The sequence below is a fragment of the Vollenhovia emeryi genome, unplaced genomic scaffold (genome assembly GCF_000949405.1).
Source record: "Vollenhovia emeryi isolate VEMERY1.0 unplaced genomic scaffold, V.emery_V1.0 DF939142.1, whole genome shotgun sequence".
NCBI classification, from domain to species: domain Eukaryota; kingdom Metazoa; phylum Arthropoda; class Insecta; order Hymenoptera; family Formicidae; genus Vollenhovia; species Vollenhovia emeryi.
This window is the reverse complement of record NW_011967224.1, coordinates 308,594-324,686: the sequence shown is the minus strand read 5'-3', so window position 1 is coordinate 324,686 and position 16,093 is coordinate 308,594. Positions and strand designations below refer to the sequence as shown.

The 16,093-nt window shown below is 43.6% G+C and overlaps 2 protein-coding genes across 4 annotated transcripts in view; one reads left to right on the top strand and one right to left on the bottom strand.

Annotated features, from left to right (window-relative positions):
- The window catches only part of LOC105566722 (DNA-directed RNA polymerases I, II, and III subunit RPABC3), a 62,094-nt gene extending 49,105 nt beyond the window's left edge, over positions 1–12,989 (top strand). For all 3 annotated transcript variants that reach the window (XM_012020945.1, XM_012020944.1, XM_012020946.1), the window contains one exon: positions 12,556–12,989. In XM_012020945.1, the coding sequence (XP_011876335.1) occupies positions 12,556–12,673 (118 nt within the window). In that variant the 3' untranslated portion in view covers positions 12,674–12,989. The remainder of the gene's footprint in view (positions 1–12,555) is intronic.
- A 1,276-nt stretch (positions 12,990–14,265) lies between these two features.
- LOC105566721 (WD repeat-containing protein 92) lies at positions 14,266–15,986 on the bottom strand. Its single transcript, XM_012020943.1, has 4 exons — positions 15,596–15,986; positions 14,859–15,359; positions 14,685–14,782; positions 14,266–14,593 (listed from the first exon to the last, which is right to left on the bottom strand). Exons 1-4 carry the CDS (start codon positions 15,860–15,862, stop codon positions 14,386–14,388), a joined length of 1,074 nt encoding a protein of 357 aa, XP_011876333.1. The 5' UTR covers positions 15,863–15,986; the 3' UTR covers positions 14,266–14,385.
- Positions 15,987–16,093: the final 107 nt, after the last annotated feature.

The following is a 16,093-nucleotide window of genomic DNA, read 5'->3' as shown; positions in this document are numbered from 1 at the left end:
ACGTACATTGAATTACCTTTGTAGTTCTAGCCATCAGCTCTCCAGGTTTCAACATTTAGTGGAAGTCCGCCTTTTCACTCGTTTTACACTCGACGTCAAGGCGAATCTCGCTTTTGCTAAAAGTGTAAGTTCTTTTACATAATTGTACAGAGCAGTATCCGTTTCGATTTTCGCACGAGTCCTTTTTCCGTGCCAACTATGCGACGTTCGGCCAGCCAGACGTTCGCATTTTCACTGTCGTCTTTATCGTCTTCGCGACGATTCTTAACGGTTTCTGCAACGATCAAAAAACGGTGATTCCACCCGGTCGAATTTGTATTCAGCTACCCTCGCGTTTCGCGTTACCAGTGAAAGCGCTTTTAATTATTCCAGATACGCGACATACGATCAATTAGCTGCGCTCAAACTCGACGACGGTAAACCAAGAATAGCTTCATTATGCGCGTTGTATCGAGTGTGACGTAGCCAAAGAACATGTAGCGTGTTGTGCACAGACTCTCAATTACATAACAATGATATTTAGTCTGACTAATACGTGACTATTCTGCATGTATGCGTGTCTCTTGCCGCGTCACCGGGCGCGCACGCCGCGATAAAAACAATTTCGCGAGATGTATAATCGCAACGTTAACAGATAACAAACAGCGAGATAATTTCGGGTGCAATGCACGACCAGTTCGAAATGAGAAAGCGCCACATAGCTTCCCCCCTCCTGTTCTCGTAATTTTCTTTCGACTACTCTGCTGCCGTGCGTTTTATATCGCCGTACAGAGTAATCTTTCCAACGATATTTAGCGAGGGGAATAAGAATGCCATTTAAAGATAAGCATTTCATAATAAAGCCGCGAGGAGCTGATGTGTAATATGCAAATTCGTCTGCAGCTACTGCGAAGCACGTCGAGTTTATTTCCTTGGTCTTTTCTTACATAATCAGTGCTCGCGTTTGACGGTCGACCGCCATGTTACCGCGGTCGACCGTCAAACTCTTTCGCTCTCCCTCTCTCCTCTCTCTCTCTCTCCTCCCTTTATTCGTTATATCGCGTAGTAGGAGAGCTCCCGGTTCTGAACGATAATCGACTCTCTCGAGTGCGCGTGTGTGTTAGAGTGGCGTAGGAGGATGAGGTATAGAAGGAGGAGGGTACGAGGATGGTGAGGAGGAGAGGAGCGAGGAGCGAGCCAAAGGTGCCTCCTCGACCCCTCCGCGACACACCGGTCGCGCGCGCGCGAGTGGGGAGCGGCCGTTCGACCGCAGGAGAGAGGGGGGAGGGAGGGAAGGAAGGAAGGGATCGCGATGGAGGGCAGGGGGTGTCGTGACGGGGACAAACGGGCCGCGACCGAGAAAACGGAGCAGGCAGCGCGCGCGCGCAGGTGCGCTCCCCGGTTCCTGGCGTTTCTATCGCGTGTCGTGTCTGTCGCGATTGCCGCGATGCGAGATGGCGAGACTTAAAGGCTCGTTTACACCATGTCGGACAGAGCGACGTGTCGCGTCGCGTCGCGTCGCCTCACCTCGCCTCGCCTCGCGTCGCGTCGCGTCGCCTCGTCTCGCCTCGTGTCGCCTCGTGTCGCCTCACGTTTCGGTAGTGACGAAAATGACGATCCGCACGACGGTGACGATGACGACTGCCAACAACCCAGGTGTAGTGGTAGTAGTAAGAGCGGTGACAGTGTGCGACGATGATGCGGTAGTGGTAGCTGTCTAAGATTAAGTCGACCCAGGTTTCTACGCCCGCCTGTGCCAAGGGAGAGATGCACGTTGCTCCTCGTCGTCCCTCGACCACCCACCTGTCGCGGTTTCTTCGGTTCTTCTTTCTTTTACTACTTAGTACTGCTACTACTTTTCGTCCGTCGCATACCTTGTCTTTCGAGGACGTCCCACGTTGGAGCACCACCTCGAGAGTAACGCACTTGTTTCGCGCGAGCTACGTTACGCGCGATTGCTCGCATCGACATTCAGGGATTCGATTATTTCATTCTGCGTCAGTCCACTTTGAGCCACTTGCAAATCTTTCCCTTCAACGAGAACGCGACGAATTCACTTTTTTTAATCCGCTCGTTCCAACGAGAATTCGTATTTTTTTAAAATAAAGTAGTCAAAAACCAGCAGCCGCGCAGCACTTTAATCGCATGAGCTATTGTCTATCGTGCGGAAAGTCTCGCCGAAATTATTTTTCCACGTTAATATTTTCCCCCGGGATACTCGATGCAAATTTTTTCATATCTTCAGCCGAGACTGTCAGAGCCGTAGACTCGATCGCGTTGACGTGGAAACGAATGTTTCTCACAAATTCAGTGGCTCGTAATTTCGTGTCACACCTAATCTTGGATAATAACAGCGCGCTTCTTATTTCACCACTAAAGGAACCATTAGAAAAATTTCACAGACAACCGAACTGGATAAATTGGCACCAATGACGCCGCTTGTTCGTTTGCTTTTAACGCGATCTTGCAAACGTTATTTGCGCGTCGGCAGGAAGAGTGTTTCATTGCTCATTGAATCTGATAGGTACGCATTCTATTAATGTAAGCGACAGTACGTTGTTGGATTGTACATTGAACGCATAAAAGAACCGATATCGCAGATAAACTTGAGCGTGCTCGTAAAGATATTACATAAAGCTTGCTGGCTAAGACGATTCACAAATCTAGAAGAGATGTTGGCCCGACGATACGTGGGAGTTGCCGTTTTTTTTTTCACGAGAAGAACTCGCGTAGGTAGGAAGTGTTGGTCATTATTACTCGATTATTAGTCGCGAAAGTACACGTGCCTGCCTAGTGGCATGCGCTCGATAATTAGCAACAATTATACGCGCGACAACGCGACGAAGGTCGCCTGGCCGCGCGGCCCGCGGTCCGCGGTAACTCGCGCGCGAGCATAGGCTCATTATTGGACGCGTCCGTGCCTTGAGCCGACGTGCGAATCGATCGTTTCGGTAGAGTGACCCATATCCCGCGTAAAAGTCTACGAAAGAGAGGCAGCGGGCGGTCGTGTCGAATTTCTGATGAACATGTCGATTCCGCCGCACGCGCGTCGATGTCACCGGCCACGAAATTCAGTAAAGCAGCCCCGAATTTGCGCGGACCCGCGGGAGAAACGAATCTCTATTCATCCAACGCCGCTCCCTCCCGATTTTGTCAAGCGGTTTGCTCCCCGAACGTTTATTTTCTTCTTTTTCGATCATTAGCAGCCGAATTACCAACATTATCTCTCCGTTTGTTTTCATTTATATTCTCGATTCTGTGAGGTGAAATATTGTTTGTACGCTGTAGATTAGATTTGTTCTTAGAGTCGCTCAACGTTACTGATAAGAATCGCTGTTCGTCTTTCGCTGCTCATTCGTCTGGTTTTGTCTCTATTTTTCCGTCTCTCTCTTTTTTTTATAATGTGAATTTCTCAGCGTAATGTACAGCGCACGTAACGACATATTGTCGTGTCAAGACGGAGCGTATTTCGTGCAGACATAAAACGGGATATATCTTTATTTAAAATTGTAAAAAAGTGTGACAGGAGAATATGAACGAAGGTACATTTATTATGGATCCAACGTTCGACGAATAGAAATTCAGATTTGCCGTTGCTGATACAAAATAGCGTTGTAGTAGTTGGCAGTCGAAATTAATTTCATGCAAACCCAACTCTAGTATAATCTGCGACTTGGACGATAAAGCGGCTCGAACCGCGCTCCGCGTCGGATTCGATAACGTTTCGTTTAATTAATCGGCTGCCGAGAAAGATATGATATTTTCGTGCCAGTTTCGGAGACGGTCTGACATCTCTAATTGAAGACGCGGTATTTTTTTGCGCCGAGCTGTAATTTTACACGAAAGCAAAAATAACGTAATAAAAAGAGACAAAAAGAAAGAGGTACGTGCATATATCTACACTGATAAAAAAATATCTTAAATATTACTTTACTCAGGAAAATTATTTATTAGGTGGCTCCTAATAGCTTATTAACTTAAATTAAAAATTAATAAACGAATTAAAACATGTGTTTCTTTAATTTAAGTATTTATTAAATGTCACGCAGTAGATAATTTTAAATTTAAAAAATTTTACTTTAATTCTATAAAATGTTTACTAAGATATAAGTTTTACAGCGAAGAAAATTGGATTTCTTATTTGACAAAAACAATGATTTCATTTAGCAAATAGTATTCCGTATCTCATGAAATCTTTAATTGAATGTAGAAAATGTAATGATTTAAATTCATTTACTTAATATAACACACAGATTTACTGGAAATTTGATATTTTTATTTAAATAGAATAAATATTTACCTCAGTTAAGAAAAATAATTTTAAGTAAATCTATTTACTTAGTCTAAAAAAAACTTTGTCAGTGTACATACGTTGAAAAGTAAAAACGACCAACTTAAGTCTTAACTAATTTATTACATTGTCTAAATTATCTCGCATTTATATGCGAGAAATTGAAGACATTTTTCAAGCATACGAAGAGATGTTTGAGTAATGAATTAGACATCCGACGGAGGAATTTGTTTAAAGGGGATTTATGTTCGTTGCATTTGTCGCGCGAGATGAAAGCAAGTTGGAAAATAGTAGCTCGCTGCAATAGTCAAAGGTCATCCGCGGGGCATTCGTTTTAGGCATTCGATGAGCCAAGTAACCCTGGCTAAGACTTTTTCGCAACCCCAATAATAACGGGACCAACCCCGGTGCTGGCACGTCGCATGCTCTCTGGCTGCGCGATAATATTTCGAGGTTAAGCGGATGATGGGACGTGTGTGTGGCCCAGCGCCACGCATCTTGGCATAGCTTTTTCGGCCACGCGATTGCATAATCGCGCGACGCGGCACTTATCCGGATCGTCCACGTTAGTCGCGCCTAGTTCGCCGTGCGGTCTCGCCGCGCATTTCCTTTTCGTTTCGAGCAGCACGAGCTCCGTCGAGTAGTTATAGATAGTTGTAGCTACAGTGATTAGCGTTGGTAGTGAGATAGCATTAAGATCACACCGCGAATTTCACGCTGACAAATTTGAGTCCCGTATACGCGTCTTGATCGTGGGACTGGGAATTTTTCGTTGAATCGAGGTTCCGTTGCTCTTAAAAATTCCGACGATACAAAGAACCGCTTGGCGTATAATCGTTTAATATAAATCTATCGAAGAGCCTAAGTTTCCCGGCGTGACTTTCCGTTTACCGTTTATCGATTAATTAATTGATCTGGCTTTTATCTCCCCTTGACGTCGAGTTCGTCATCGCGTATATCTCGGAAGAGAGATAGATCTTCGGAAAGAGCGACGTGTGTCATTGTTATTAGCGAGGTGACAATGTCGGAGGATCCGTGGAAGGCACGGTGTGCATCGTGGTAGCACGGCAGAATCGATCGTTAAGCTCGTTTAACGGCAAAGTGGTCCAATTACATCGTTACCGCCGAAGCGAGCGTCGCTTCGGATTTCCCACCATGTATGTCGCCCCATTGTTTCGCTTCTCTTCTCATCTCTCGTTCTTTCTTCAATCGTCCCTCGTGTTTCAATTTATCTTAACTCGGACACGTTGCAGTCGCAAATATTTTATTGCCCCCGAGTAAACCGGGCGCATCGAGATTAAGAAAGACACGTCACTTGTAGTACGCGAGACATTGCGCTTTTTCCCCTCAACGACAAGCGCACTAACACGCGTGTAATGCCGGGCTGAGAGCGTGAGTTACTTAGAGTACGTTGAAACGAAAATTCATGTTAGTGTTCAGCAAATCCGGATTAATTTCTTAATAACGCGATCCAAACGAATGGTATCGTAAGACAAAAGTGTGGTTCTCGGATAGGATCGAGAATGTTGAAATCAATCCAGAAATAAGATATTCAATTCGGTTCGTGTTTTCGAATTCATCGATACCTGTCGATCGTTCGCAATTCGTCGCGATTCTACGTTCCGCGTATTTCAGATCGATCGCGCTTCTTTTCACCGGCGTGCCGTCGAGTCCTTTTAGCACAGACGTCGAGGCACTTACGTGCGAGCTGACAAATTATATAATATCAAAAATATGTTTCGATATAATCGTGGACTTCGTCATGATCTCGCGGCGAGGCCCCAGCTTTTACGGAAGCTCTTGGCACGCGCGTTCGTTAAGGAGCAACGAGACAGCCCGGGAGCGTGCACGCACGCGGATTGTATAACGCCTGGTGCGACTGGAAACGTCGAACCGTTTCTACTTGGCTTGCTGTTTGCGGCCCAGCGCTGCCGCTGCAGTTACTGGCTCGTGCTCCTGCTCTAGGCCGGGCTTAGTCGCAAGCAGCTCTAGTCGTCGCTTAGTCGCTGCGCGTATCGCTCGCGAGCCGCCTGGCATTCGTACGCGATATGTAATATTAATTTCGCGTTTTTTTCCCCCCCACCGCAAAATCCGACGCGTGACTGTCCCGTCGACGCGGGAGTTACACCACGTCGATTGACGGGACGATTAAAGGATTTCGCGCGTTCGCGTTGGTACAGTTGACGTTGACGATTGGTAAAAATTACACCGTGAGAGACTCTAGATCGGATCTCCATATCGCGATTACATCGCACGGGAAATGCCCACGCTTCGAACTTAGAGAGTCGTCCTCATCTCAAACATCTCCTCTTCTCTTTGGAGCAGTCTTCAATGGCGCCGTCCAGCTCTACAGTTACGTTCGACGTCACAGCTTGACCACTCGATCGATTCCGCAAATGTAAATCGATCGTACGCGTGTTATACGCGTCGAGATCGATTTCCACTCCGCGAGCGGAGATTTACTTGGCACGATAAATTCCGCGCTCACGGTCCAAGGTCGTGATTGTGTAACGCTACTGCTCTAGAGCAGCACTGTACGTGCACGCTTGCAAATTGCAATTGTCTCCCCGGTTCTTTTCGCGAGCGGCGGTGAGATATACGCGTCTCGCGGAAAGTCGCAGCGTTCCTCGCCGCATCTCCCCTTGTGAAACGACCGTTGATTTCGGATCCTCTCGTCCCCGGGGGTTTTTTCCCCCCCCCCCCCTTTGTATCGATTGCTCGCCCGATGGACCCAGTAGACGACGTTTCGACACGTTCCGACGATTATGCGCGGAAGGTCACGACGCGACCGGTCAAACGGAATCACCTGCCGCGCCAGGATAATTTTGGACCGCGCGATGCACCTGTTGCGGACTAGGCAAGGTCGCACGAGTACGCGATTGTGCAATCCGTTCCGCGTGTCTAAAACGGCCGCCGATCGACTGCATTCGGCAACTGCTCTCCGGTCCTACTCCCCGCGCCCGTTCCCGATTCCCCGATGCAGTTGCACCCGCGGTGCCGCAGTTTACCGCTGGTTAATCACGGGGAATAATCAATGTCTCGACAACGCTGCTGCACTGCGGTCGACATCGCTCTTTTTGACTTTGCCGGGAAACTAGTCTCAGAGTGCATCCGCGAGCGACTTTCCTGGTCTCGGGCGCCGGTTCTTACGACGGTCGATCGCGCTCCTGGTTATCGCGGCAAAAGATCGTTGAAACGTCAATTTAATCTACAATTAAATCCTTTCCGAGAACGCGCGATTAATATATTCGCGATACGCACCGCGCGAGAGTTGGAATTGGTCCGACGATCGCGTGCCTCAGAGTTCGAGCAAAAAACCGATGCCTCCTCCGCGGCCTAGAAGATTAAAAGGGCGAGTGTCTTGTATTGGGGAACGAGCAGGACAACCTTCCTCCTGTAATCCCAAAACCGTGAAACGAGATTGCGGATTGTTCCAATTTCTCGCGATACCGAACGTTCAGTACTGATCGTATAACGCTGATACGAAACTCCGGACGAATTGTGCAACAAGACAATACGTTTGTTCGACGAATCTCAAATTGAAATCGGTAGCGAACGCTCGCACGTGAATAGCATGATAATCCGACAATTCTATGTGCTGCCGCATCATTGTGGAAACTCACGATCGAGTTAGAAAATAATCGACGACGGTCAATCGTCTGTTTATCGCGCGGCGCATCCTTCTCCTCTTCGATACTAAATCTGTTGAAGCGCGTATAACCGCGAGTTCTCGTAGTAAGTAAATCAATTGGGTTTACAGTCAGAAAATAGAAAACAAACGTGTTGTCAGGTTTATTTATGCTGGTGAATTATTTTGTGCCGACATAGGTGTATAAGGAATAGTAGGAACTGTAGACGCGGTGCAGTGATTGTTTCTATGACTCGAGTCTTAACTGCATTTTTCTAAATGTAACAAGAAATTATCGTCCGGATTGGCCTGTAATAATCGTAATCGCGATAATACATTATCTTGATGGAACGTCTCGGGAATGTGAAGATTAAACAAATGAAATAATGAGACGTTTCTCTCCAACTGAAAAGTTATCACACGGTAACATCGGTGACTTGTAATATCCTTGGGACGCGCCGGCAATGTCTGCGAGCGTCTATGAAAGGATTAGCTGTCTAAAAGCATTGAGAAGACGGTGCACCAGCTCCGCCAGTGTGCATTAACGAATCGCGCTAGCACGACGACGAGGAGACGCGTCCCGACGCCGGAGCGTCGTGGCACCGGGGATAGTGGCTGCTATTATTAGCAGCGTCGTCCTCTTCTCGTTTCGCGTTTCGAGGGGAAAATAGCATCAGCTGACATCCTTCTGGACGGCGCGACGCGCCCGAGAAACCCTTAACTCATTGTCGTCGTTTTTACCGTTTCGTCTCGAGGAAATTTCTAGAAGAATTTTCGGTCGCCTACTCAAGTTTACCGAGTACGACAGTCGCGATTATCATCGCTATCACGTTTCATTTCGATTATATCGTCAAGTGAAGACCTAATTATACGTCGGAGATAATCGCGTGACTCGAACGTCATTACATAAGTGTTTACATTTTTAACACACACACACACACACACACACACGCACACACGTACACACGATTAATTGCGATTAGCGACAAATTTAATATTACCAAGTAATGAGATATTTTACTAATATCATAAGAGGTAAAGGAGATATTGCAATTACGAGGAAGGGTAAATCGGAAAGCAGATAAAGGGGGGGGGGTAGACTGCGAAGATTACGAGCAAAAAGAGCATGAGAGCGAGTGAAGCGGAAGCGAGCCAATACGAGATTACAGGGCAGTTGGGGCTCGTGCCAGATGCGCGTTTACACGGGCCCTAAATACTGTAAATGCACTATCTGGTACGACATCTCTTCTGTCGCCGCCATCAGCGATCTTGTGACAGGACGTCAGCTTTGTGGCGTTATAATATGGATAAGTGTGCTGCATGCTTCAATTAAAAAAGTCGACATCGATACCGGACTCCGCGGTATCTCCATTGGAAGCAAGAGTGCACGTATCGTCCTGGATTATCCTGAAACTTGCAAAGCTTGGGATGGTTATATCGTGCATATCTCGATGTACATTATATATATATAGATATAAAGGATTCCCGGGACCCCCTGCAGTAACAATCCCGGATATTTGAGAGGAAATTTAAATCAGAGAAAAGATCCTCGAATCTCTCAGCAGTTTCAGATCCAATTGCATTCATATTTTACAATAAGAATTAAAGTTTGAAGAATTGCGTTTTAATGAGATACTCAACGATTCTAGCGATTTTCAATATTTTACAATTCAATTGTGGTTTTCATCTCTCTGATTTAAATATTACTTTTATTCTATTGGGAGTAAGTGATATTATTGTGGTGGAATTTATATCAAGTGTCTGCCTGTAACTAGCTGTAAGGAGTGCAAAACAAAGAAAAATACGTAAATCTATTATTTTTCGCCAGGTCTCTCTGTTTGAATTACGATTATAACGAATAACGGCGAAATATGCGTCATAACTTAGGAATTATTCGCAGGTATTTCTCTGGAGACAAATAATAATTTAGTTAATTTGCACGTGTTTCCGAAACATCGATGATGTAATCGCAATTCTCACTCAGGAACACCACATCTGTCTCGAACAATAATTGACGATATAATGTAATACAGTTTTAAGTTTATTGCGTAAGTTTAAACTTTAGGTAATCGGTGAATGGGCGATATGAGTTTTGTACAGTCGGCGCGAAGTGGTTCTGTAGAGAAGCTATTCTGCAGAATGGAAAGTCGAAAACTGCACAATGCGTGTACGTGCTGCAATAAATAAATCCTGCTAAAAACTGTCATTGCCGCTTTGCACCCCACAGTCCCTACTTTCTATTCAATCCGATACAATATCTCGCGGTGGAAGGGATGCAATTAAACGAACGAATGCACGCCCTATTGATAAATGCTCTCTTTTTTTTTCAATTCACGATATCATCGGCAATGGCAGTTCTCTCATGAATAAATGTGTAATAGCGTTCGACCGTTCGTGACGAGGGATTTGTTAATGGAGGTGTGCTTGTTGCATACTCGTTTCATGTAACAAAGCCTCGCATATACGTAACAATTTGCGCGCACACAAATATACATATATATATATATGCATACACATTGCTTATACATAGGATCATTATCAATAATTGTTGTATCAAATGGCAATAAAAATCATCTAATGCGTTTTTCATTTAATTTCACCAGCGCCTTTATTAGTGATTAACTTATGTAGATATAAATAAATTATGCAGTTCTGAAAATTCTCTCTTTCCTGTAGCATCTAGATGATATAAAATAAGAAGAAGCATTCGCGGTGTCAGAATTATTTAACAATGTATCGAATCTTACTTATCTCTGCGAACGTTATTATTAATATAAAAAAAAAACTATTAGACATTGATTCAAAATTAAATTGCTTATTTGTAAGAGGAGTTCAATAACTTCAGTTGGAGTTTATTCTTTTTACTTCATGTATTTTCATTCATCTTACCTGTGCAGTCGATCACATTTGATAGGTTCATAGATACAAAAAGAAGTCAAGTCGCTCAACGAGCTGTCAAATTGCTTATCGGAGCAAAACATCTTTTTAACTACGCGAAAGTAAATATTTAATCGAAAGTATTGTCAGAAAAAGAAGCAGATGTGTGCCTTCGTGAGGGATAAAAACGTAAAATTTTTAGGTGATCATTTCAAGAGTTTATTTGCATACTCGTATGACATAGCTTAAAAACTTGAAGTGGAGAAGACACGAAAAATTATTACGCTTTTGTAATCTTCAAGTATTAACGAACGGAAATTAAGATTTGTACAGATAAATTATGCAGTGTTGCATTTGTAACTTGGCTAAGTTACCTATTATGTAAATTAGAAACGCGCGGTATCTGTTGAAGCTTCTTACGCGAAGAGAAGAGGCAGAGGAAAGTGGAGTCGGAACGTAAGCGGAAGCTCGAACTTGGTTAAAAATAATTGACTTATAGGAAAGCGGAGTGCCTCTTAGAGCCAGAGATTCGAGGTATTATCAGAGACAAGGTCAATCGATAGAGCGAGAAACTTCCCAACACGTGTGCCCCGAATATTGCCTTCGGTATTCGCGCTTCCTTCCCCCCCTCTCCCCCTCCCTCGTCTCTTGTAGAGCGAAATTTAAATGTGCGTTTTCGCGACTGTATATATGCACATTGGCATCACAAATTTCATAGAATGCCCAATTGGATACGTTTAATGTTGGAACCCAAAAATTCTACGATGCACTGCAGTTAGCATGTCATTTCTTGCGTATACTTTTAAGTCATGGAATGCCCGGTTCCAAGATGTCATAGCAGTTATGTAAGTGGCCAATTGATTGTCAAGTAATGGAAAGAAGTTCATTGCTGTCGCACTGTGGAATATGCGCGGCCGATAATTTCGGCGTGTGATTAATATTACTCCACATAAATTGATACGCAGATTTCATTGTGCCATGATTAATTTGTGATCTCAGGTTGTTTCGATTATCCGCAATTTATCTGATGATTTAATAAAATACAATTTTAAATGATTATTATATTACTAATGCATCGAAACAACGTTGTACTGTTGCGAAGTCTTGATTTTCCGTACGTACATGCCAACAAAGTAAATGAAACGGAAGTGACACGGAGGAAGAAAGTGATCATCAGTCGAGCTTGAAGAACGGAGTAATCGGAGGCTGCTCATCGGTGCAGATACAACTTCTTTTGTAATCGTTTAAAGGAAGGACTCTTTTGGCGATCAGCATGTTGGCAGTGTGGTTAGCTGGTTGTGTGGTCAATCTATATACACGACCGCTATCGGCACTGCAATTATGACGGTTGCAAAATCTGCTGCTACCAGGACAAAATATTATTGACGGCTTTGAGAACATGGAAAGGTCTTTTGAACATGAGAATCGTTCCACCGCGTGAAATTTAATGACAGAAATATATTAATGCTCAACCTTCCCCCTTTCTTTCCCGCCAAGTTCAGAACCTGTCGTTTAAAAACCTTTCCATTTTCCGTATTATACAAAGTGTTTCTTAACTATATGTATATCAATACTTAAGAAGTCGGTGCGAATCGCAAGAAGAAACAAATGCCGGGCAATTATGGGCTTACTTTTAGGTGATAAGTCTTAAAGTTGTACTGTCAAGTCGCAGAATGTATCGTAGCGTGCAATCAAGTGTTTTATGTACAAGGCTAGTGGCGCTTCGAGTATCTAGGACCATACAAATTTGCAACTTACCAGTTTTTCGTTTTGCTTTCAGATCAGCCTACGTATCTTTTGGAGGTCTGCTGATGAGGCTACAGGGCGATGCGAACAATTTGCACGGTTTCGAGATAGACCAACATATGTATTTATTAATGAAGAAACTTGCATTTTGATTTTTCCTATCATTGCCATTCTACATTATTAAAAAATTCTTTCAACAAATGTATCCATTACCGAAAATAGAAACTCGCACTTCATATCTTAACATGTGTACAATATTAAACATACCAATTATTATACAATTTATCATTTTTTTTACAGTAATATGAATTTATTGTATTTACACGAAAGTTTCTTTGAAGATTTACTTGGACGGGACTTTAAGCTGTTTGCTTGATTTTATATTTAAAGGAAATTATCAAGTTACCTGAGCTTATCGTCTCACGATTGCCACTAGAGCTTAAGAGGAATAAAAATATTTTTCACCTTGGAATTCTTTTATTTACCAATCCCTGTTATTCCAGCGTCGTCAGTTGCAGGTTGCTAAATGTGAAGCAATAATTTAATTGTGGAATAATTCTTAAATGGAAAGATTGCTTCAAGCTGTTAACAATAATCGCTTGTCAGGTAGGAATTGAAAGACAAGATACAATTAAAATGAAAATCTTTAGTAAAAATACTTATCGATACATATAATTGATATTTAACGAGAGGTGCTGAGGACTGATCTTTCCATTTAAGATTTACTCGTGGTGATTATACCAGTTGGGATAGGAGGAGCAATGCAAATCTTGGATGTTGACCAAATCGCCGCAAAGTGCATCACGAAGTGCGCCATCGAGAAACAAAAATAGGAACCAGGTATTGCTGCACACTTCTCTATTTGTCGACGTATTCGTATACATACGCTCTTGTAAATACTCGTATCGTATATTCTGCTATGTAATTAGCCAACCGAAACTTGGTACGCTTCCAGGATAGCGATATATTTCTTTTGATCTTCGATCGATACGCCTTGTATGTCGAGTAGACGAAGAATTTTACTACATGCCCGAGATACGAAATTCTCTTGAAAATTAGCGCGGTGCCAAATATTGTGTTGCCGCGAAAGATAAGAATGAACGCAATATCTCGGTAAGAATAGAAGAAAATTAAGAAACGGGAAGAGAAAGAATTCAGTTAAAGGTGAATTGCAATGTTAGAACGCGAGTTAGGCGCGATTATTTTAGCTCAACTTTTCTGCAATTCCTAATCCGTGTATTCGAGATGAATTCAAGGTATATATTTAGACTTATTCGATGCGAAAGAATTACATTGCTTGGGAAGAGGGAAGCTGGGGGATCCGATAGCATCGACGTATACGAGAGATTGACTCTGCGACGGCTAATTTATGTAATTAAAATCGCGGTATTCCTGACCTTGCTCTGCGCGCTTGCGATGCTGCGCCCTCGCGCGACGCAATGGAGGTGCAAGTGACAACGCGTGGGCCGAACGCATCTCAAATGGCGGACGTCGTACGCGATATTGCGTAACATTCACGATCATGCGCAAGATGGCCGATGCTTAATAAGGGTCCGATCCTAAATAGATTGGCCCAATGACATATAATTCGCCTCTCGTCTGCTCGCGATTGCATAATGCACCTTGCGCTCGCGAACGAGAGATCGAAGTCTCGAATTCAATCGTAACATCGAGATCCGAACAAACGAGTTTCAACCGCGTTTTCTTATTTCTCACCGTTGAACTGTATCGTTATTTGACAAAGTTGCATAGAAAACATAACTTGTTTATTAAGAACTATCTTAAGCGTACAAAGTAAAACTATGAACACTGCCTCTGCCGTAGTACAGGCTTATTTACAAGTTTCGAACTGTTCGTTGTTTAATCAATACGTGTTCAGTTTCGTAGTGATGATAACGCGTAAGCATTGATCAAACGATGTGCAGACAGCAAGCCCTTGCTTGTCCGGGCTCCAATCCAAGGAACTAATAGGTTGCGACGAGAGCGTGCAGTTCTGCAGCAAACTGACGCTGCCCACAACTCCTTGCTCGATCCCGTCGGCGTCCGTAGTTCTCCTTTTCTCTGGATAATTGCTGCAAAACAATACGTCAAAGCAACAGTCAATTTTCAAGCATCTTCAGGACGTAATGCAACTGTAGTCTAAAAATCTGAATATAAATTTACTATTTCCAAAGACAGATTGTTCCTCCACCGCCGCACGTTGCGAATAATTCACGGTTTTGCGGCAAATGCTTAACCAGCCACACCGTTGATTTGTGCGCCTAAAATCATACATACATATACATATTTATAGAGTGAGAGAGGGGGAGAAATATAAATTTTTACTTCAGCTAATACCTTTTCGACAAGATAAGGAAAACCTTTCTTAGGATGTTGAGTCTTCAAGTCAAAGAGATAAAATTTAGATTCTAGCGTAGTAGCGACTAGTTTATTCATGGGAATGTCCTTCCTGTCGAATTCGAGACCGCAAACTCCATTTTTCAAATTACTTTCCCATCTCAGAGACATAGCCCGTAAGTCGAACATTTTAACGTCTCCGTTATCGTAGCCCGCTGCCACCACCCTTTCCTCGGAATTGTAGGAATTGCCGAATCCAACTGACCAACAGTCCCGCCGACTCTCTCCTTCCTTAGGTTCCATAATTGCAACCGGTCGGTCTTTTTGCCTAGGATCCCACACTTTTACACTCCCATCTCTGGATCCAGTGACCAATTCTGGTGCTCCGCACCCTACGCTAGCACCTGCTATCCCGTCAATGGCATTTATAATCTGCGTGTGAGCGTTAGCTGAATACACCGGTATCGAAGGATCCTCCAAATTGTAGATATTCAGTTTGCCCTGCAAAGTTAGCTTTCGTGGTTTACGAATTAAACGAACTTGTAAAAGACAAGTGATTATATATCGCCATCCGTACAGCACCGAAGCTTTCAGAAACATTTCAGAAAACTTCGTTGCAATGTTGCAATGTTTCTGAAATGTTTCTGAAAGCTCTGGTGCTGTATGGGCAGTAACTTGAAACCAAATTTCATAAAATTGTGAAAGAACGTAATGAAATTTCTTAGAGTAGGAGAAACCTTGAAATCACCAGTAGCTAAGTATCTATCGCGAAGACTGGAAGCTTTGAATGTTCCGCATTTCATCTGGTTGGACCTCTCTATATCCTTGACGAGCTTCAATTCACCGCTGGACACCTCGTAAATCTGTATAATGCCGGTACCACGAGGCCGAGAGCCCATAACCACAAACTTTGCGCTGCATGGTATCCACTTGGCATCAAACAGAGAATAATCTACCGATTTCTCGATGTGACTGATGATCTGCGGCTTCGACAGTTTATCCATGTCTGCGAAAATATTCTCTTGGATTTCAGCACCGCCGAGAAAATTTGCCTCGACTTCGACAGCATTCAGCACCGCTCAGCAGTTCAGCACTGCTCGCAGGTAACTATAAACAAACTTTAACGCCATCTAGGCGCCGCTGTTCTAATCCGAAGAACAAATTTTTATATTTTCATTCAAAACTTTTTTCTTTTAAACGACTAGAAATAAAATATTCCTCATATACAGGGTGAG